Below are 24,049 nucleotides of genomic sequence, written 5' to 3' on the forward strand. Positions count from 1 at the left end.
GTAACAAAACAGCCACATGTCCAATAATCTACCTATAACTACTTAGGCTGGATTACAGGATAACTTTAAAGTCATTTTTCTCTGTTCTGCACTCTGCGTAGTTACTGCCTTTTTGCTTTGTAGGGCAGTATAAATCTCTGATTTTGTTTATTCGTAGGTGTCCTCTACCTGCAGTATGGAGAAGAGACAAAACAGATCCGAATGACCAACGACGTGACCAGTGCAGACACCCTCAGGGCTCTGTTTGTCAGTTCCTTCCCCCAGCATCTCACCATGAAGACACTGGAGTCCCCCAGTGTGGCTATATACATCAAAGATGACATGAGGAACATGTACTATGAGTTGACTGATGTCAGGTGTGTGTCTTGCACTATATGAGGTGTATACCAGGGGGCTTTTTTTGTTGCATGAATCTCAAAAGTGTCACATGCAATGCACAACACGTTAGATTATGTTGAATACGATATTGCAAAAATTATCACAGACATTCCATTTTACAGTGTGGTTGGTTCTTAAGTGCAGAAAATTGCAGGCAGTTTTTGATTTTAAGTAAGTTCAAACTGTTGGGTGACTCCCTTTTCCACACCCTACTCTTCACTGGCCTGCGGCTTCCTAATAAGTCAGTAGGAATAGAAAGAGAATGTGATCAGTCTGTTTTTCTGTGTGTGTGTGTGTGTGTGTGTGTGTGTTATTTGGCACAGGATGGGCTTGGTTTCTTAACAGGCTTTATAGTTATGAGGAGGTAGCTTGTGTTGACATGCTTCTTACCTCTCTGTCAAAGTGATAATGCTCTGTTATTTGCACCAAAACACTTTTGACTTTTTACCACCAAGAAAAAAAAAATATACACCACTATTCAAACGTTTGGGGTTAGTAAGATTTTTTTTTTTTTGGAAGAAATTAATACGTTTATTCTGCAAGGATTAATTGAATTGGTCAAAAGTGACGACAAATACTTTTGCTTTGCTAAAAAAAAAAATTATTTCAAATAAATTATGTTCTTTTGAACTTACTATTCATCAGAGAATCATAAAAAAGTATCATGCTTTCCAGAAAAAAAAATTAAACAGCACAACTGTTTTTAAAATTGATAACAATAAGAAAGGTTTCTATAATAGTGATTTCTGAAGGATCATGTGACACTGAAGACTGAAATAATGTCTTCTGAAAATTCAGCTTTGCCATCACATTAATAAATTACTAGTTATTTTGGTAACACTTTACTTGAAGGGGTGTGCATAAGACTAACATGACACCTTCATAATCATGACATGACACATGAATATGAAGGAAGTTTTATGCATGTTTATGACAACTGTCATTAAGTGTCATTCGCTCAGTTATGACATTTTTAATGCAAATATGACATTGTTTGAGATGTCTTTGTTATGATACCTTGACATAAACCAATTCATCATAACCTGTCAGTGTCTTTGTCATGACAACTTGACATTACTAAGACAACACAACCTGTCATAAACATGACATAGCAGATTAATTATCAAACTTAAGAAACCACTTAGCTTTATTGGTTAACATTACATTAAAGGTATTGTAGGTAGAATTTTTTTTTTTAACTTTTTGCCAAATTTGTTTAAACTTTCTATATATATCAATGCATAATTAAAATGTAAGTACTCTGGAAAAGAGAGTATAAAAATCGAGTGTCTGTAGTCCTCTCAGGGCTGTAATAAACACAGCTACTTATCTCCATTCACTTCCACCCCCTCCATTCTGGGCTCCTTCCAAAACCACGCCCCCAAAACACATGAACGCGCGATGCCGACAGCTCACAGCTGGAGGACGCGCTTACCAGCGCCGAGCGGAGAGGAGCAGTGCATGTAGTGACATCATGTCAGACTCACATGTAATAAAATACCTAACTTTATCATTATGAATATAAACAACTAACATGGCTGTTAGTACTCACTATCAAGCTAGCATATCGATACTGGTAAAGTTTAAAATATATTGAGTTTGATTCGTTAACGAGCTAGTAACATAAAGCAAAGCTAAAAACAGGCTGCATTGATACACGTTTTCCCATTACAATCAGTTACACTGTGATGAAGGTGAATTTCGTGTAAGATTCATAACATATACGCCGTGTTTTGCATGTAATTGTGTCTCTTACTAGTCTCTTACCCTCCTCGAGTCAAACGAGTGCGCGCATGTGGGCAGCGCATGTAGCAGCGGGGGTGTTGCCATGGTTGCGAGAGAGTGACAGTCGCCTAAGCCAATCCTTTGTTTCGTCCCGGAAGGAAATAATGAGCTGTGTTTAGTGCAGATTAAACGGTCTAGAGTCACTCGATTTTTATACTCTTTTTATCAGAGTACTTACATTTTAATTATGCATTGATATATATAGAAAGTTTAAACAAATTTGGGAAAAAGTTTTTTAGACCAAAAACGACCTACCCTACCTTTAAACTGTCAGGTGGTTGGTTTTGGCATTGGCTGTCATGAAGCCATTATAACTGTTTAATGACAAATTCAATTTGTACCACTGTAGTTGGTCACGGAAAATATTAGGGGTGTGACGAGACGCTTATCTCACGAGACGAGACTAGACACGAGATTGGGTTCACGAGAACGAGACGAGACGAGATTTTTGCACAATTTTTCAGAAATCCTCAATGACAAAATTCATGGCTGGAAAAATAGTATGCAGGTGCATTTTTCAATGTTTTAACTAATAATCTTCTAATGCATGTCATTTCAGGTCTACTTTATGAGTATGAATTATCAAATGCATTGAAAGAAAACAATATTCAAGCACTGTAAAAGGTTTTTATTGACTGGCTTTTCTCCTGTATAATTTCACATTAGTCTCTTCAGACCTCACTGTACATTTAAGAGCTTTCAGAACTTCTGATTGAGGCTGTGTGTGACCTCCTAACTGAACTCCTTTTAACACACATTTAACAGAGAAATAAAAACCGTATAAATAACAAAAATAAATAACTGTTTTCTCTTAGTCTTATTAAGTGCAAACAATAAGTGCGAGTGCAACCATAATCAAAGTTAGCACACAGACTCTTTATAATTGTTGTGAAATTGCGGTTTTATTTTGCACCGGCAGTTATAGGGTTAATGCGGTGAGTTCGGAAAAGGCCGAGAGAAACGAGGCTGTTTGTCTCTACAGTTGTTCTTGCGTTCCGATTATAAGTTCAGAAACGGAGCCTCCCTTGTCTGTTGTCCTTTGTACGTTACAGTGCTCTCTCAATATTCGCAGTGCCAACAGAGACCAGAGCCGCAAATAAACAGTCCAGAGATGGGTATTGGGAGACGGATTATTTTATGTATGCAGCCTAATTTGTGCGCAATGCACATCAGGGAGCTTGTGTTTTACTTTCACTTACAAATTCGTGACCGCGCGTATAGGGAGCAGCGGTGCTGAGCGCGCATTCTAAATGATAAGACATTTACCAGACGTTTAGTCTGTTGCGCAACGAATCCTCCGCCATCCTCCGCGATCAGTGAACTGTGATTCGTGCTGCACTGATTGCAACGGCAACTCGTGCTGGATGAGCAGAGCAGACTTTTGCATTAGTTTATAATGGTTTTTATTTTTTTATAAAAACAACAAAACGATAGTTTAGGCGAATGTGAGTGTAGCGGTGGAATATTAATGGGGATATCGCGAGACAGCTTTTTCACTCGACGAGAAATCTCGTCATATTTAGTCTCGCGAAATCTCGTGGCACGAGATCTCGTCACACCCCTAGAAAATATTCATGACACAGTTATAATGGCCTTATGACAGCCAATGTCAAAACCAACCACATGACAGTTTAACTTAATTTAATGTCAAGTTGTCATGACAAAGACACTGACAGGTTATGATGTATTGGTTTATGTCAAGGTGTCATAACAAAGACATCTTAAACAATGTCATATTTGCATTCAAAATGTCATTATTGAGCAAAAGACACTTAATGACAGTTGTCATAAACATGCATAAACCCTACTTCACATTCATGACATATGTCATGTCATGGTTATGAAGGAGTCATGTCAGTCTTATGTACACCCCTTCAAGTAAAGTGTTACCGTTATTTTTAACTGTAAAAAAAAGTTATTTGAAATTAATAATAATTCACAATATTACCGTTTTTATTTTAGACCACATAAATGCAGCCTAAGATATTTTTTTACAATTTTACTGAACCCAACCTTTTGAACAGTTGTATATTAAATAAAACAATATTAATATTCTAAAATATTTTTTCTTTACAGGAACATCACATCACAGTCTTGCCTGAAAGTGTATCATAAAGACCCAGCCCATGCCTTCAATCACAATGCAAGAGCCAATAATGGAGATATTAGGGTGAGTGACAGAGTGTGTCCCCAGTCCCACAGAACTGTCCCATTATTATTACTCTTCATTTTCAACTCAAAAAATCATCATCAACTCAAAAAGCTCTTTTCCTTTTCAACACCGTTTGCATCTGGTGTTGACAGGTGGCAGAGGCGTGAAGGATACGTTTCTGATCTGTTCTTTTAGAGCTCAGATTTTGAAGCAAATACTTGCCACACCCATTAATGTTGGCAGGGGGCCCACTGATTGGTCTCTCCACTGCTGCACAATTATAATGGGCAATTACCTTTAGCAAAACAGGTCGACTCTGCTGAGATCTTTGCTGTATGTCAAAGGCACAATAGTGTTGCCACGCTGTGTTAAAGTGATTTGTCTGACATCAGGAATGTAGATAATGCAAAATTTTGCCAGAGACCAATGAAGCTAAACAGTGAACACATTTTAAAAAGCCATACAATGTCTGTTCCTTATCTTATTATGCAACAAATGGAATTTGATTTGAGTAACGGATTTAATTGGAACCATGCTCTTAGCATCTTGCTCTCTAATCAAACCCATCTGCTTTCCATGAATCACCTTGTCAATTTATGATATTGACTCACACATGTACAGTATGATGATTTTGTATCTTAATCTTATTGAATTTTGCTTTAGCTGCTAGATCTAGTTTTGGAATGCCTAAAAAGAATATTAAAAAGTGTAGTGATTTTTTTTATATATATATTTTTTTATAGCGGTATGAATTAAACATTTGGGATGCTGTTGTGCTGTGTCATTTGCTTTATCTAATTATAAGCACTTCTGGGAAAAGAGTGCAGTGTCTCCAGCTATATCATCCATATCTTAAGTTCAGCAGGCCATGGAGGATTGGGAAGAGCATAATTCAAAGCCAAGGCTGAAATTCCTGGGCAGGGTGTAGGGATGAACTGAGGTCAAGCTCTCAGGAGAGCACAGCAGCGGATGCGTCTGACCTAGCATTTCTCAGCTCTAATGAGAGTGCAGAAGGGACTAGCTCCTGTCTGCATCACCACACCACCCATAACGCAAGCAGCCTGCTGTTTACTGAGGCTTTTGCATCTTTTATAACCACATCTAGTCTGAAGAACGGTGGCTAGATGATACACAGCTATATCAATAGAACAGACCTGCTTCCAACCTATTGCAATTAACTGGATTTTGAACATTTCCTTGAGCATAGTTTGTCCACAAGAATTGTTCTAGACTAGGGATGTGCAAAAGTGCATATTTGCAAAATCAACTAGACAGCGGGTTGTCAGAACAACTAGTCCACTAGTAAGCCCTCTATAATTTTGCTGGCTTAGAGTTATGTTCACCTGACTCCAGTCAAACGTGGTTCTGGAATAAGGTATTAGAGACCATGTTGTTATTATTAACTAAAATACTATAAACAGTAACATAAATAACCATACATACAGGGTTACCAGTCATGGGAAACCTGGAAATATCAGGGCGTTTTAAATATAATTTAAGGGATGGAATAATAGCTTCGATTTTGAGGGAAAAGTTATGGAAAGAACTGGTCCAAAAGAGTGGGAAGCCGGTGCATAATTAAAGGAATTTTGCTCACAGCAGGCAATTAGAAAATTGATATAAATGCATTACATTTTATTGAATTTGTAGGAGTGATGCTTTGATGGCTGGAGCAGCAGTACTTTAATGGGGATGAATTTATAAACATAACATCTTTCAGAGGGTTTTAGCATTATGACAGTTTGCACACCAAAGCGAAAACCCCTCTGCAAAATTGTGTGTCTCTAAATTTAGTCCCTAATCAACGACTAGTTAGTTGACCAACTAGTCTTTCACAGAAGGATGTGCCTATGCATTAGTGTTAATGTTCCACATTTCCTGTCCTTCAGAGCTGGAATGGCCAACCATCTACTCCCATTTTATCTCTACGCAGTGTGCTTTGGACATCTGTCAATTTGTGTTTATGGGACAATAACCTGCATAAGGTCTCCAACCTGTGACCTCACAGTAGCTTCACTGGCACAGCTGTGCAAAAACACTGCGCTCTGCCCACATGGTGTGGTATCGGGAAACCCTTTTCCCACCTAAACCAAATGTAAGATTAGTAGGATGATAGGAACTAGAAAAACAAATGAATGTGTAAAACAGGTCCTCTGAGAGTGTGAGAAAGCAAACATGCATGGACAAGTTTGTTGATGTAATGCACTTATTTTGAAGGATTGTAAAAATGGACCCATTTTCTGTAATGCTTGGGCTTGATGATATATTGGCCTTTCATTTTAGCTGTTTATCAACGCTCTAAATCTCTGGAAAGTTGAAGCTTGTCCTTCATATACATTATTTATAGACCCATGTACACTAGTGCTCTCTGAATTTGCTTTCCAAGGTGCTTTGCATCACTTCTGGCATGTGACGAACTACAGGTCCCAAAGACCTTTATGTTTAGACGTGCATGTTTGTAGTAAATTTGGTTTCTGTAGTCACGTGAGAAATATTAAGCCAATTTTATGGAGGTCTTTATGTACTTATTGAAAGAAGACACCTATTTTGAGCTTAGATAATACAATAATGAAACGATGGCTACACCTGTTTAAACATGCCTGACTCAGTTTGGTTGTCCTTCGTGAGAACTTAGTCTATTTCTAACAGAAAGCCTCTTTAAAGAAGTCTTTAAGAAGCAATGACAGACAGACTTAACTCTGAGGTAATTTATTTGAAGCAGCTTGTATTGTCTTGTCATTCATTTGATACAGTTTTCAGGACATAAGCATTCAGCCAAGCCATCAACTAACTACATTAAGTGCAATTATACACCTCTTATGAATGTGGTCTGAAGCTAGACTAGAGGTTATAAGGACAGGTTTGGAGAATGTTGTTCATCTTTAGGCTAATGCAGAGAGTGTTGTTGCTCTGAATGGCGGATAATACACCTGCACGCACACTCTGTCTGTGGGCTTTATTACTGCACGCTTAAGCATGACCACTGTACAAAGACAGGTCTGGGCAGGGCTATTGTCTGTCCTTTTGGTTCAATCTTTTGTTCATATCTGTACACTTGTCTAAACATAAAGCATATCAACACAGTCACACAATACAGTTTTTGTTTTTAGTTTCCTGCTTTGAAAACTTCTCTGTAAAGATTCATCTTTTTTTGTGTGACAAATATGTAATAAAAAGTTCCTTTTCATTAAATTCAAAGATCCTTTGCATATCCATTGACTTTCTTTGTCATAGAGTTGTTTACCAGCAGTTTTAACTAGTGGGATGGTGTTCTGAATCATAGTGTCACGGACAGCTGGAGAATAAAAATGCAATCTAAAAAGCAAAATGCAACTAACCATATAATCATGCATAGTTATTGTAAAATAAATAGGCTTATCAACTTTTAAAAGGGAGGGGAAAAAACAATTCCATACCTTTATTTTTTTTTATTGACATTTAAGATTGTACAGCATTTTGACACAAAAAAATGGTAGAAACTAACCAAATTAGACCAATACCAAAACTATGCCAAAAACTATGAACAGTATCACAAATCTAAGATAAAATAAACCAGAATACATTAAATGCATTACTACATTACTTTCAAACAAGGATAAACATGAAACATGAAAAAAAATTGGCCTGAAACCAATGATCCAATGACACTTTTTGACGTATCAGAGTCTATTTTAGGCACGCTACGCTACAGATCAGCTAAAACATGTCAGCAGTCACAGTGTGGAAGCATTTCACCGTAACCAAAAAGGATGCTAGAGTAGCAATATGTAACATTTGTTTGGCTTAAATATGGAGAGCTGGCTCATTGCTGAAGAACTTTACTATGACTGGTTTAATTTATCACATGAGAACACAACACCCAGAACAGCAGACCTAGTTCAATTACCCAATTAGCCAAATTGAATTGCCAAATTAGATTGCGTCTCAATCAGCTCCCTAGGTCGTGAATCAGAATATCGTGTACATGAATTCGGGCACTGGTAAGGACAGTAAGGACCCTGGATAACTACACATTGGGACACTGATGGGGACATGACAAGCTCCTTGTTGTACTATTACTATTGGTATTTATGAACAACAGCAGAATTGATTTTTCTGACATTTATTTATTTGTTATTTAAAGTACATTATGATAAATACTTTGATTGCTACATATACCTGCTACATTTCAGCCGAGTAATTATAAATGTTAGCTAGATTATCTTCATGACCTGTCTAGTGATGTATGTTTATGCTGAAATATAATTAAATAACGGTTTGTTTTTTCATCGTGTGTCATGATATGTATTGAGTTGGCTCACGCAATTTATGTATTGGACAGAATTTCTGCCAGGTGTACATAGTGAGTTGCATTGTGGGACTTTTTAGGGAGTGAACTTTTCAGTGCCCTGGAAGGATTTTGCGATTGAGACGGCCCTTAAAATAGCTATTCAGTGTCCTAACTACTGAACTAGGCAGATGATTGAGACGCATCCCCAAAGTTTATTTTCGGTTTTTGGCTAAATTAAAATTTTGATTTTGATTTTTGTGTTTTTGTAAAAAATTAATTACGGTGCATCACGATATGATGGTATAATAAACAAATTTGGTAATGTGTTGGGTTGCCACTTGATGTAGCAAAACCAGCTGATGACCACCATTTTACATCTGTTGTTTCTGACAACAAAGTGTTACATACCCCCCGAAAACTTGCTTTGTGGGGCTCGTGCTACCCAAATTCCCTCTGATGTGCTTTTTTGGTCCATCTCTAGATCACAAGAGAGAGACTCTACAGCAGCAGACAGCAGCCGGGAGGCCAAAGCCCAGTGCACACTTTGCCTCACAGTCCCATTCATTCAATCCAGGGCTCCATGTCTCCTCCTACACCTCGCTCCATGCCCTCCTCCCCTTCCAGGATGCCTTTAGTTCACACTGTTGCCATGTCCGGTGGCACCACCTTACCCAGGGACCGTCTATCCAGCGTGCCCTCCAGTCGCTCCATCACACCTTGCTCCAGTGCCATCCTGGAGCGACGGGACGTAAAACCAGATGAGGATTTGAGCAGCAAGAGCGTTCCTATCTATTCAGAAGCGTACAGTTCGCCTGAGGCCAGACACAGCGTCGCCTCATCACAAGGCAGCCATACCGGAGACATCCCAGATGGGGCAGCTTACATCCAGCACCGCTCCTCCATCAAGTCTGTCGGCGCATACGCTGATGGCCAGGATCTGCAGCACTCCCTCTACAGACAGAAATCTCGCAAGTACAGCGAGAGTCAGCTCGCCTCGATGGGCTCCAAAACTCCACCTGCTTCCCCTCATAGGGTCAATGAGGTCAGAATGATTGACATGCTCCCAAGCCAGAACTCCCACATGCCCTCACAGGGTGTGGCAGCGGAAAGGGTGTCACCTGTTCGAAGATCTTTCCGCAAGGACAGTAATGGAGCCATGGAGGTGGCGACCAGGGTGAGAGGCAACGTGGCCTCCCCTGTTTTCGCCGACCTTCCGCCCGGTCATGGAGAGAGGACGTTTCAAGGTCATGTGGCAGCTGGAGATCCTCAGAGGTGAGAGTGAATTTGGCTTTTTACATTTTCTGCAGCTCATTGTTCACATTCTCCAGAGACTTTGTGCTCATGTCAGGGATACAGGTTTCATGCCCTCATGATATTTTTTTGTACGTGCACAACCGTTCAAAAGTATTACAAAGGTGAGTAAGAAATATATACATTTATTCAACAAGGATGCATTAAATGTATCAAAAGTGACTTTTTTTTTTGTAACATTAGAAATGTATTTTCTATTTCAAATAAAGGCTGTTCTTTTGAACTAGATCAAAGAATCCTGAATAAAATGTTATGCAGTTGTGCTGCTCAATATTTTTGCACAAAAATATATTTAGCAGCACAAGTGTTTTCAACATTGATAGTAATAAGAGATGTTTCTTGAGCACCAATATTAAAATGATATCTGAAGGATCATGTGGCTGGAGAAATAGCTGGTGAAAATTCAGTATTGCCATCACAGGAATAAATTACATTTTAAAATATATTTAAATAGGAGAGAGTTGTTTTAAATTGTAATAATATTACTGTTTTGCTGTATTTTTGATCAAATAAATGGCATAAGAGACCTATTTCAAAAACATTAAGAAACTCTTGCAACTTTTAAATGGTAGTGTATAAACTATGCTTTTCTTTGATCTTAATAAAACAAGGAAACAGTGATAATACTTCCCTTCCCTCTGATGTTGTTATTTGTTCAAATAGTGCTTGAGGAATCAAGGGCTGATGGGGGGAAATATCAGATTAGTCATGTTGTGGTGAAGTGAAATTGAGAAGAGAATAAGAGTTCCTCAGAGCAAAGCCCAACATTCATATATATGTGCTGTTATTCATGCCTCCAAAATCAAAGTTTGGCAGAGTTTTGCCCTCAGAAACAGAGAAAGGCATTAAGGCAATACAATTCCCCTGATGGTGCCCCTTTGAGCATTGTTAGCATTGTTTAATACTCCTTAGATCCACAGTTGAATGGCCTGCGATCAATTATGGAATTGTCTTTATTGACCGTTAGACTCACGTCTAACAAGTCTAACAAACACATGTGACCTGTGTTTTGCAGTGAAAGAATAAAGGCTATGGAGCAGCAGATAGCCAGTCTTACTGGTCTTGTTCAACATGCTCTAATGAAAGGGCCAAGTACAAATGCCAAAGAGACTTCCAGGTAAATGTTCACAGACACATTTCATCTGATTCATAAATTTAATTTGTATTGATATAATATGAAGACAAAAACAATATAATTAAAACTCATGCAAAATTATTCTAAAACTCACAGTTTTGTCTTTCTCTATAGTGACAAACCAGTAAAGGTGGGTTCTCTGGCACAGAATGATGGTGAGTAAACATAATTGATAATGATGCTTCCTTTATTATTCCTTCTTGTTCCTATGAATCATGAATCTTAATTTAACTCAGACAGAATATGCCATATATGTGTTGTTACCAGAGCAATAACATCAGAAATGTGCGTTTTTCTCTAGGCGTCTATACTGTAACATCATCTAAGGACCCAGCTGTGCAGATAGACAGTCCTTCAGCACAGTTTCAGCCTCCTGTCAGAGACCCTGCTTTATGCTCAATCCTCTCCAACTTCAGGAGAAACGTCACTGACCTCAGACTGCAGCTCCACCAACTCAAACAGATGCAGGTACATAGGGAATTCAAATTGAGGGCATCTGCTCTTTCTATAGATGAGTTTCTGATTTCTTAAATGTTTGTTCCTGTGCTTTCAGTCAAATAAAAAAAAAGTATTAGAATAGTTATGCAAAAATGTAATAGTTAAGCAGCTATCTTCACATATTTCACTTTTAAATATAACACAATACCATGCAAAAGTTTGGGGTCAGTAAGATTTTTTAAATAAATTAGTACCATTTTCAGCAAGGATGCATTGATCAAAAATGACAGTGAAGACACATTTATGTATCCAAAATGATCAATTCTGTGCTTTAGAATTTTCTGTTCATCAAAGTATCCTGAAAAAAAAAAGTATCACGATTTCCACAAAAATATTAATCAGCATAACTGTTTTCAACATATATAATAATAAGAAATGTTTCTTGAGCACCAAATCAGCATATTAGAATTATATCTGAAGGATCATGTGACACTGAAGACTAAAGTAAAGATGCTGAAAATTCTGCTTTGCCATCATAGGTATAAATAACCTTTTTATTTCAATACATTTTTAAAATGTAATTTAAAATTGTAATAACATTTCACAATATTACTGTTTTACTAGATTTTTGATCAAATAAATGCAGCCTCTGTGAGTATGAGACTTCTTTCAAAAACAGTAAAAAATCTTACAGACCCCAAACCTTTGAAAAGTAGTGTGTCATGTTTGCATATATATATATACACACAGTGTGTATATATATGCAAACATATGATTATAGTAATGTGATGTAGTATTATAATATATACATGGGTTATAATATACACATGGGTTATAATATACATTTGGTCAGAAAACAATTGTGTTGATAGAGCTTTGCTTTGCATGTACAGCTGCAAAACCAGGATGCCATGAGGCTGATGCTGCGACATGCGGAGCAGGAGATCTCAGAGAAGGTTTCAGGCACTGTGCTGCACCTCGAGGACACTGTTCATAGACAAAGAGTCCAGGTGGAAGAAGAAAGACACATATATCTGGGCATGGAGGAGAGGGTTCTCGTGCAGCTCGGGTAAGACAACAGCGCTAATACTGATCCTGTTAAGACCTTGACATTAATTACCCATGAAGAATTCATCATGAATTGGTCATCTGTAGAATGTGAGAGACAGCTGTGGATGAACAGAACAAATGCTGTGATCTAGAGGGGAAAATCAGAGCAAAGCTGCTGCAAATGAGCCAGATTTGATGCTGATTAACTGCTCACTTCTAATCTCCTCACTAATTAATTATAATCCCATGTCTCCATTCAATGCTGAACGCATACTTTAATAAACAAAGATCAGTGTTGGTTTTTAATAGATGTGAGCAGAGGGGATTTTTTTTACATCATTAGTGCTGTACTAAATTACAAAATTTCTGTACTAGAAAATTTTGGTTTGACCCATTTGGTGTTGTAAACCTTGATAAAGTAAAATTAATCATGCCTTCCTTGGGTGGAGGTGTGTGTGATTGCATGAAATGACGCATTGAATAATCCACTGTCCCAACCTGTCTCAGAAGAATAAGGCTTGTGAAACTTTCTTCTTGTTTCCTGTCACGATGAATGCCTGTTGTTCTCATGGGGAAATATAAGTCAAATTGCTTCAGAGGGTGTTTAGCCACATGTGTTTTTTAACTAAAACTATTCAAAATAATTGATGTTAATTGAAATAAAGATTAAATCAAATATACATTTTAGATCAGAAATTTAAACTTAAAAGCTTAAATGAAAATTTGAAACTGTGCCTTGGCAACTAACTCAAATAAAATAAGTGCGAAAATTACTAAAAAAGGTAAAAAATATAAGTAAATTTAAGCTAGATAGAAAAATTGACAATGACAATAGTACATAACAAAATGACTAAAACCTAAATCAAAATTAAAACTGAAAATATAAAAATAAAAGTGTGTGTAAAAGTGTAAAATATGAATAAATGCTATACTAAATAACACTGCATGAAACAAACAAAAATTGTATTCTAGTGACCAACATCTATTAGTTCACCATACGCATAATAATACTGGCTTACATTAGATTGTGTTATAGTGAGAAAGATAACCAAAAGCAGAACTTGACATTGTGCATGGGAAAACCCTTAAGGCACCCCTCGGGTAAATTACAGAAAACACTAACCATTTCCCACAGAGACAGTGCTAAACTATGATCTCAGAGCATGTGTACTGGCTTGCAGATTCCTGCATAGCTGGTCCTGCTAAAGGCTTTCTAAATGCAGGTACAACTCATGATGTCCAGCTTCAAAAATTCACACTCCTTAACCATTTCAAGAGGGAAGAAGTCAGAGAATCTGAGAAAGATGTAGGTTGTGATGATCCACTGAAGGTATTTGGCTGAGGGCAGACTTTTGTTGCCATCTTAGCTTACACAGCCAAACTTCTCTGTATGTGAACTGTCAGTCAACAAACAAGCCTAAATCACGTTAAACAGGTTTCAGCCTTCAGCAGGACTCACAGTCGAGACTTGCTCATTACACAGTATTAAGTGTCGCTAAAAGCTGCAAATGCTGGATTAAATGCATTTGAAATAAATATAAAATGTGGCGTCCAAATGTCGGAGACTACATTGGAAATATGGGATTTTTGTTCACTTAAACCAGGAAATGAACAGAAACTTTTGAGCACAAGATGCTTTTCTCAAATCATGCTGGATATCATGATCATTAGGATTTACACAAACTTGTGCAGCTCGAGCAAAAAAGCAAAGACCGATACTTAAAGATTCTGAAATAAATTCAGTGTAATTTTTACCCCCATATGTTTATACAGATCATATATTTGTAATAAAATGTTAATAATAAAAAAGAACAGAAGCCTTTTCACTAGTGGTCTCAGACTTTTAGACCCCATTGTATATTCTGTAATTATATTGTACTGTACCTCTGTATGAAATTGTAAGGTAGTCACTGATTTCTCAACTTGCAATTTAAGTGACAGTTGTGCTGATAAATGACACATCCTCTGTTGTAACAATGTAACAGAGAGCTGGAGAACTACGTGGAGATGCTCAAAAAAGAATCTACGTCTGTCATGAACCATCGGCCAGTCACTCTGAAGGATGTGGAGGAAGGGGCAGTCAACTTACGAAAAGTAGGAGAAGCTTTGGCCACACTCAAAGGTGATTACATTTATATTTTTTTTCTGCCTGTGGACTTTCCTTTTCTAAAAGAAGGTGTTACACTACTGTTGAAGTCAGTAAGATTTATATATATTCATTACATTTTATAATCATAGCAAACATAATAAAGGTAAATTCAGGCAAAACTGATAAATAAAACACGAGAACCAGGGAACAGAATGAGCACACTGTCATGAAGGACAAGATTTGACAAGGAGCCCAAGAAACACTGGGGTTTAAATACATAAGGTGTAATTGGCTCACCTGGGAATAATCAAAGAACTTATCAACAAAAACTACAAAACGTGACAAAGAACAGGAAATAACACAAGTCCACACAAGACCAGGGGAACACAGGCTGAGAACATGACAGGTTTCCACAAAAATATTATGCAGCATAACCGTTAATTTCTGAAGGATCATGTGACACTGAAGATTAGAGTAATGGCTGTTATATACTGTCTATGTAAAATTCAGCTTTGCCATCACATGAATGAATTATATTTTAAAATATATTAAAATAGAAAACAGTTATTTTAAATTGTAACAATATTTCACAATATTAAGTTTGTTTGTTTTTTTGGTCAAATAAATGCAACCCTGGTGAGTTCTTTGAAAAACATTACAGACCCCAAACTTTTGAACACCAGTGTAGATCTTTCTCTTCATAATTTCAGGAGAGTTCCCAGCCCTGCAGATTAAAATGCGTGGCGTGTTGCGGGTGGAAGTGGAGGCGGTGCGCTTCCTGAAGGAGGAGCCTCACAAAATGGACAGCATGCTGAAGAGAGTCAAAGCTCTGACTGACACTCTCAGTGGACTGAGAAGGTGCAACTTGTGAACCACTTCGATTATTAAATCCCTTTAGAGCTTTGAAGTTGTTTGAAGGGTTCATTGTTAGGGTTTCTGTTTTCTGTAGATATGCCACCGAGAGCCACAACCACACTTCTGACCCAGTCCAAGTGAAGGCATTGCCTACTGATTCAGTTTCCTTTGTGGAGGAGTACAGATCTCCAAAACCTGTTCATGAGTCCCCCACCCCTCAACCAAGATCACCTGCCAAAATCAGCTGCTCGGAACCCGTGTCATCTTCTCCTGTTACTGTGCACCGCATTCAGACGGCTCCCGTCAGCACACACCACTCCAGTCCCCCCCTCACACCCACCCATGGCAGGGACTCCCCCACTGTGGCGAAGGTCAGTCCCAGGAGCAGAGAAAACAGCCCTGCCCTGCGAAAGAGAGCAGCTCCGCAGGGCCAGGAAGCTGTGCTTGTAATCAGCACGACTGGATCCTCCTCATCTCCACTACAAGCGGAGGAGATCGCTGTCAACACAAGCAGGCCCATGCCTGAAGAGGTGCGCCTCAACTGTGCCTTTCACTTTTGATTGATTAAGATTGGTGTACTGGCACCCACACAAGAATTATTTCTGTAACTCTGTATTTATCTGCAGGGAACTTTCTCCAAATATACTTTCCCATTAACTGTTTGCAACAAACAACTACTTCTCTCGGGCTCTCCACAGGTTTCAAAACGGGAGGACGCGGTTCACTCTGCTGGACCAGAAGCGGAAAGGGAAATGGAAAGGATCCTCCAGCAGACCCAGGCCAGCCTTATGAAGGCCATACCTGACCTGGAGCTGAGCAGCCAGGTGGACAGCGCCCTCTCTCAAACACCCATCTTGCCAGACTCTCCACTTCCTGTGTCTTCGCTCCCTGGTATGTCTGTCCATTCATGTGTATCTGCATGTGCATATAAACCATTCATTCAGATTGTAGGACATAAATAACAAAACTGGGATCTGGGTAAATGACATAAGAGTGTCCATGATAAAGGAAAGGATACACAGACATCTGCCAATTTCTTCAAGAATTTTGTTTAAATTTAATGAATTCATTTGAGGAGGGGGGGAGGGGGATCTTTGCCACCGTTTTAACCCCTCATGAGTTTGTTTAAATTACTTTTAGAGGAATGCAATCACATTATTTTCAAACAGATTTAAACGGGCTGAACAGGGCCCTTAGAATCATCCTAATCTTATCCTAATTAATCCTAATTAGTTATTAATTCATAAATATTGTAGATTCATAGCACATGACATTTTACAACCTGAACTAACCTTGCCTTGTCATTAAAAGGTCAAATTATATAATTAATATTTCAAAACATTTATTCATCTTGTGACAGTCTACAAGGGGGCTCTCTATGATATAATTTCCTGTTTTATGTTGTTGTTGTTTTTTGCATGTGTTGGACCACTAATTTTTGTTTAGTTTTTTGGCTGACAAAAGTTTTTTCTTACATTGCAACGCACCTCCCAGTTGTTTTAATGAGTTTTTAAATAATCTTTGTTTAGCTGATTCAGGTGTGTTTGATCCGAGTTTAATCTAAACTGCAGGATTAATGAGGCGCTTTTTATCTTCAAACAGAAGCCGCACCACAGGATGGACCCAAAGCAGATAAACCAGTCCAGACCAGTTTGGAGAGGCCACAGAAGCCGACCATAGAAAAGCCCCACAGGGCCAGTGTTGACAAAGTGAAGCCCAACACTGAGACGACTAGCAAATCGCCTCCCCCTCCCCCTCCACGCAGATTCTACCCCTCTGGAACTGGACTCACCACTGGACGTTCAGGAGATGTTATCTACACCAGCCGGAAAGAGTCCACTAGTGCTCAGGTGTGTGTGCCATTTCAGATTCCTCTAATTAGGATCCATGTGACTCAGGCCTTGCTGAGCCGCATTCCCAGTCAACATGACAATTTTCATTACTATTATTTGAAAACAGCACATCTAACTTGCAACGTACCTATTACGTGTTGAAATCAGACTGTGCTATATTTTGCATGGGTGTGCCGTGCGCTGCATATTGCGTCCTGTTTTTGTGAATAATAATGACGGAAAATCACAGTAGAGATTCCAGCTGCTTTTGTTGTTTTGAGAGACATAATGGAGGGTGAGGGTCAGTCACACTCGACTGGTTGTTTTGGCTGTAGGAGGGTGAAGAGGAGGCCCCGCAGCCCAAACCCTTGCGTGTGCGCCCAGAGGTCAAGCCCAAGCCCCGCACCCCTCCTGTCAACACCTCCACCTTACAAGATGAAGAGGATGAAGGAGATAAGATCATGGCTGAGCTACAGGTGAGCCACTCACACAAAGACATAAACGTACACTTATTCTTTTACAAACATACGTATAGAAGAACCAAACAACACACAGGAAGTTGAGACATGTTAGAGGTGCTAAGAGACAAATATAGAGACCATACAAACATTATTGGTTGCCCCACCAATGTCAACATTTACGCAAAAGCTTCAAAATGAGGGCACTATGGTGTATTGGCTCTCTCAGAAGTTTGAATTGTGCTGCCCTCTATTGTTGAGAATGGGTAAGATTTCCTATTAATCTGATGTCATCATGAATCCATGACTTTATTTTAATTAGCAATAAAAAGTAAGACAATGTAAATACACTATATATATTCTGTTTGACATATCATAATTACACAAACGCAGGATGGAAAAATCCACCAGACACGGCACCTAATACCCGTAACCCTTACCCCTCCTCAGGTGTTTCAGAAGTGCACTATTAAAGATTTAAAGCCCAAATACATTGTCGATCTCACAACCCGTGAGCCCTCAGACAGAGACATGGAGCCAGGGCTTTCCCTATCTTACCACACAAAGGTAACAGATGTGATGAGTGCTAACTCCCCGTGGCAGTCTCACGGCAGTACTCACATGTGCAATCGTGTCCCATAACCTCCCGCTCTGCTGACACTAATACACAAAACCCATTCTGATATACTGACATACTGACGAACGTCAATGCCTGACCGTAGCCCCTCATCAAGAGAGGGTGTAATATGTTTGAATGTGTGTCTAACACTGGTCTGTCACTCACACTCTCCTGCTGAATGCTAATAGATACAGCTGTATAAGATTGTGTGGGTCAGAGTGACTGGGGCGGTGGAAAGGCCATTCTGAACACTCTGACTTCTGACCTTTTCCTTTTTTTAGCATTCAGAGTCCACTTTCAAAAAGGGCCAGAATAGCCATTCTAAAGAGATATAAAGATATAATATAAACATATGTAGATACCAAATATTTTATTTTTAATATACCAAATGTTTAACTTTAGTTTTTAGAATACTTTTATGTCCTACAGGCCAACAGTGTCAGGGTTTTCAAAACAGGAGGAGCATTTCTATGTTCTGGATCTTGGAGTGTCTATACAAAGACTAGATGCAAGTCACTTTCTCCACTAATATATTTTGTTAAAAAAACAACAACCTCAAATTCAAGCATGTATTTCTCAGCAACCTCTATCACCATCAAACATATTTGCATGGAAAATGCTATGTATAACATTTCATTACTCCTTGTCTAGTCACAATAAAAACATTATTTTTAAGCAATGCTTGACAGCATACTCTAGTTTGCAAACTATGGATGAGACTTAATGTTTATATTCTTTATGAAAGCTAAACAACTCTAGATGGCGCCATTGATCTGTTTTGTTTTTTTATGTTTCTCTCTGCATTGTACTGACTAGCTGGGTATGAATTTGAGAATGTAAATAAAGGTCTGTCATAGTGTAATGCAATGACTTTGTGCTAACCAAATGTCCTAGCAGACCACCACTCATCTATCTGAAGAAGGAGCACTATCTGAAATTAGGGAGAATACTGCATCACCTGGTTCACCTGGGGTAAATATAATTTGTTTTACTGTTTGCATTAGTTTTATGTGATATTTAAGTATGAGATATTGTGCTCACTCAGTCTTTAATGTGTTGTTTGAAGTCCAAAGAATTCTTGATTTCTTTGTCAGGTCATGTATTATATCACCGGAACGTCAAATGCATCAAATGAGGGCACATATAGGCCAGATGACCTAAAGAAGCCCAGGGAAGCAACATTTTCTACTTCAGAGGTTGCACCTGAGAATGCTTCAGACCTTTCCTTGCAGCAAAAATTGTTAACATCAGATGACCTATCTGTAATTTCAGTCAAGGAGGTCCAAAGCAAGCTAAACTATATTCATCAGGTGCCATCTGGTCCATATAACTCTTCAAAGAACAGCCCTGTAGTTGGAAAAGAGCTCAAGACTGAATTGGTTCTGAAGTCCCTAAAGCAGGTAGTTCCCACACCCTCTGAGAAAGTTTCACCTGTTGAGAAGTTAGAACAGCAGGTACTGTGTACGTCCTCTGACCTAGTCGCACCTGTTCTGGAAAAATCAATAAAGCATGGATATCGCGCAACCACTGTTGAAGTTACACTTGTTAGCAAAAGTCCTCAGAGTGCTGAACCTCAAAATCACTCACCGATCCATCAGCCAAAAACGAATGCCTCATGTTCAACACAGCTGAATGACCATGAGAATGGGCAGGAAGGGACAAAGGGAAGTCAGGTCAGATACACTGAGGAGGCCAGTCTAAGTCCAGACCTCCCAGGAGAAGAAGGTCCTCCTCCACCAAATAACATTGCCTTTAGGATAACTAATAACAAGGTTCAGGCTCTGTCGACCGGAGAGTACCAACAGCTGGTAGACAGCAAGGGCACGGATGTCCAGACTCTTAAAGTGGGCTCAGAACCAACCCTATCTGGCCCAAATGACTCTGGATACGACAAGAAGCCGGTTATCATTATTTTTGACGAGCCGATGGATATCTGTCAGGCCTACAAGCGACTGTCCACCGTCTTTGAGTGTGAAGAAGAGCTGGAGAGGGTGCTGTCAGAGGAGAGGATCGATGAAGAGAATGAGGGGGAGGTGGAAGCAGAAGCCAACTCAGAGAGTCAGGTTGGTCAGGTTACACCTAAAAATAACGTTCTCGATCAGTGCAGAACTGAGAACAGTGTGAACAGTCAGAGAAATAGTAGTGCTTCAGTCCCTCTACAACAGCAGAGTTCCTTTGAGAGTTCTGCTCTTGACGTTGAGGAAGGAGACAAGACAGAATCTTCTAAAGATGTGAAAAAGAAATTCAAGTTTAAGTTCCCCAAGAAGCAGCTTGCAGCTATTGGCCAGGCCCTTCGTACAGGTACAAAAACTGGCAAAAAGACACTGCAGGTCGTTGTCTACGAGGATGAAGAGGAACCAAATGGAACCGTGACTGTGCTCAAAGAAGCTAAAAGGTTTGAGATCAAGTCCCACCCAGACTCTGATTCTACCACCCTTAGGTCTTCATCACAAAACCAGACTGGCACATCACAGAGCACCAAAGACAGAACCAAGGAACTCCGTAAGACTACGTATGAAACGTTAGACAGCCTTGAGCAGACTATTAAGCAGCTAGAAAGTACCATAAGTGACATTGGACCTACATTGGTTTCCGAAGTCTCCCGCAAAGAAGAATCAAAAGCAAAGAGAATTGCCAGTCATGCAGAACCGGAGGAGGGCAGTCCCACAAAAAGGCCGGCACCTCTAAAGCCCAAACCCCACAAGTCATCACTGCAAAAGAGATCCAAAACACAGTCTCGATCCTCCTCAAGCACATCCACCTCCAGTTCCTCCAGCAGTAAACAGGTCTTTCTCAACTCCTCTTCACCCTTCTGCTGGTGGCTTGGGTTTGCTTTAAGAGCCTGACTTTCTAACCACTGACTTTACTCAACTGTAAATGTGTTTCATGGGTGTCTTCTGGTGAACTCACTTGGGAATACTCTGTTTTGAGGGCTCTGTGTGATTTAAGTGGACATGATTATGTACTTGATGTCCTTCTTTTTCAAACCACTCTTGTCTACTTTCACTGTTAAGACTTTCATTGAGGTTGGACCCATGAACCGTTTCTGTCTGATCTTTGCCGACTTTCACTGATCTATTGTGGGATTAATAATGTGCATGTACTGTGGTTGGGAAATTGGTTGTACATTCGAGCATACTGCCTGCATTTTTCTGTCCCCAATCATATCTACAAATAAGAAATCGTTAAACACTCTGCCCTCATTCTGATGTGTAGTAGTCATTCGCCTCAGTCCGTATCTGACGTTGTTTCCTTGTCGATCTTTGCAGAACTCTGATGACTCTCCTGTTTCGAGTCGGATTTCTTCGCCCAAGTCCCGCCAGCAGCCAGAGAGTGCAGAAAAACCCGGAAAGCCCCAAAAGCTCCAGGACTCCCAGAGGCAATTCCGACAGGTAGTTTTACTGTAGGGCAGCCAGTGTAAGGCATGAAGACACAGATGGGAAATGTGTTTGAGTAATTTTATTGTGGACACACATGGATCCAATATGACTCTTCCCATATCCTTCATCACAACCAATTCCTTTTGCATGGTTATCATTTAAACAGACACTTCTAAGATATACCAACCCATGCATTCCCTGGGAATCTAACCCATGACCTTGCCATTGTTAGCACCATGCTCTACCAATTAAGCTATACAGGAAAACTGACTCTTGTCATCTAAAAATCATCACCCATAAAAACAAACACAAAGGATCTTAGATTGTAATCCCACTGTGTTGTTTGGGGAGTGATGGTTGGTTTATATTTCAATTTCTTTGGATTATGAAGACGTTTTGAAGGACCTCTGGCCTCTTCGGTCTGGTGGCCAAATTCATCCGTTTATTCCCTCTTTTCTCTCTTTATTGTTTAATGTGTGAATCAAACTGTGAGAGAAAAGAGACAAGATTATGCCTTTTGTTACAAGAGTAATATTTTTGTTGGTGTTGTATAGTAATGTAGACTATTTTTAGGGAATATAGATCTCTATATTTTCACGTATGTGTCATCATCCTACTTGACTTTCCATGTCTTCCGGCATCTTTGTTTGCAGGCTAACGGGAGTGCTATGAAAGCTGGTGGGAATAGTAAACATGCTTTCTTAGCTTTGCCAGCTTCTAAGATCCCAGCTTTTATACCTAGCTCATGGAAACATAGCTCAACCCATGCTCCTCGTTCAAATACGTCTAAGCTTACTAACCAAACCTCTTCCTCTTCTTCTAAGTCCTCAATCCCATGTCTCAGTCTGAGCTGGCCCAGCTGTAGACCCGTCTCGCCCTCACAGTCTCCCGGGCCTTCTCAGTGTTCTGAAGGTCAAAACCTAACCCTCCCTCCGCAGACTCAAAATGGCCAGTCCTGCTCTTATTCTTACTCATCCTCAGCCTCCTCTAGCTCGTACTCTTCCTCCTCCCCTGTCTCTCCAAACTCTACTTCTTCCTCCTCGTCCCCTTCCTCTCCCACTGCCATGTGCCGGGGAAGTCGAGCTGTACACGTGTCCAGCTTCAGCAGCCGCAGGTCTCTGAAGGCCCGCAGTGGCCAAGCCGCTATCACACCAGCATCCTTTACCGGGGACATGGCATGAGCTGTCCATTTCTCTCTTTTGTTCTTTCTGTTTGCACTCATTCTGGAGGGATTTAAGGTGTTCTTCTGCAGGCCATGTACTTCTGTAACAAACAGAAACACTGATTTAGTTATGCCTGTTTGTTTGGGGTGATGTTATTGTCGTTGTGCACTTCCTCTGAAATCCAGAAGTAGTTCAGAATCTAGAGTCACACATGGTGCTTCTGAATAATGAACTTTGTTTTTGGTTTATGTGAGGGATTAAACTTGACAGTGTTGGCTTTATATTTTATAGACGTGCATTTGTTTACTTACATGAACTATGTAAAATATACATTGCTTTTTTAGGGAAAGGAAATTAGATGAATACATGATATTTCTGTGTTTTAGTTTTAACTAGCCATATATCCATATATATAGGTCCAGAAGTCTGAGAGCACTTTGATTATTTTTAAACTGTCAATTTTTATAACAAAAAATTATTAACAAGGAATCCTTATTAATATATATATATATATATATATATATATATAATGCTCATAATATAATTTTGAATGAAAAATGTTGTATTAAATATTAAAAATGCAAAATAGAAGCAATTTCACTAGAATTCTCAGACTTTTGGAGCCCAATTTATGTCTATAAGAATCGGTTTAACAAGTCTGTGGTGATTGATTTGACAGTTTGAAAAGGGATTTAACCAAATGTTTGCCTCTTTGCCCCCACTGGACTGCCAGTTTTAACTAACAATATGCAGTTTATAGTGTTTTGCCATAAAGTTTTGTTCATTTAAAGACTAAAACATAAGTGTATATAGCGTGAGTGGATGTTGTACAACCATTGTGGTGGTTCTGTTGCCCAGCTTTGTGTTTCACCATTATTGTACTCCTTTAAATAGCTCATGTCAAATGCCAAAAATAACAGTGCTTTACATGCTGAGATGTTAAATATTAGACTAAAAAATATTGGCTATGAATAATTTCCAAAGTTGACTCCTATGCATGCTTTTCAGACATTTAACCATGGATGATGCAAAGGTAAATGCTGTAAATATTGATTTTGTAATACTGTATATAAATTGTACAAAAAAGTTGTTTGGAAGATGCTTGCCAGAGATGATTATCAAATAAAGGGCTTC

The 24,049-nt window shown here is 39.2% G+C and overlaps 1 protein-coding gene across 6 annotated transcripts in view; it reads left to right on the forward strand.

Moving 5' to 3' along the window:
* Positions 1 to 23,235, forward strand: part of si:ch211-207d6.2 (sickle tail protein) — a 32,311-nt gene extending 9,076 nt beyond the window's left edge. For 2 of the 6 annotated variants that reach the window (XM_056267508.1, XM_056267504.1), the window contains exons 3-19: positions 158 to 356; positions 4,240 to 4,333; positions 9,067 to 9,857; positions 10,912 to 11,013; positions 11,146 to 11,186; positions 11,333 to 11,499; positions 12,363 to 12,538; positions 14,505 to 14,641; positions 15,319 to 15,466; positions 15,558 to 15,993; positions 16,162 to 16,354; positions 17,066 to 17,313; positions 17,631 to 17,771; positions 18,204 to 18,320; positions 19,267 to 19,344; positions 19,467 to 21,158; positions 21,642 to 21,930. In XM_056267508.1, the coding sequence (XP_056123483.1) occupies positions 158 to 356; positions 4,240 to 4,333; positions 9,067 to 9,857; positions 10,912 to 11,013; positions 11,146 to 11,186; positions 11,333 to 11,499; positions 12,363 to 12,538; positions 14,505 to 14,641; positions 15,319 to 15,466; positions 15,558 to 15,993; positions 16,162 to 16,354; positions 17,066 to 17,313; positions 17,631 to 17,771; positions 18,204 to 18,320; positions 19,267 to 19,344; positions 19,467 to 21,158; positions 21,642 to 21,779 (4,898 nt within the window). In that variant the 3' untranslated portion in view covers positions 21,780 to 21,930. Of the gene's footprint in view, positions 1 to 157; positions 357 to 4,239; positions 4,334 to 9,066; positions 9,858 to 10,911; positions 11,014 to 11,145; positions 11,187 to 11,332; positions 11,500 to 12,362; positions 12,539 to 14,504; positions 14,642 to 15,318; positions 15,467 to 15,557; positions 15,994 to 16,161; positions 16,355 to 17,065; positions 17,314 to 17,630; positions 17,772 to 18,203; positions 18,321 to 19,266; positions 19,345 to 19,466; positions 21,159 to 21,641; positions 21,931 to 22,405 lie in introns of those variants that run through there. The other 4 variants (XM_056267509.1, XM_056267505.1, XM_056267506.1 and 1 more) reach the window with 4 other exon arrangements.
* The last annotated feature ends 814 nt before the right edge of the window (positions 23,236 to 24,049 follow it).

The sequence above is a fragment of the Rhinichthys klamathensis genome, unplaced genomic scaffold, assembly GCF_029890125.1.
Source record: "Rhinichthys klamathensis goyatoka isolate OS25496 unplaced genomic scaffold, OSU_Roscu_1.1 h1tg000261l_1, whole genome shotgun sequence".
NCBI classification, from domain to species: domain Eukaryota; kingdom Metazoa; phylum Chordata; class Actinopteri; order Cypriniformes; family Leuciscidae; genus Rhinichthys; species Rhinichthys klamathensis.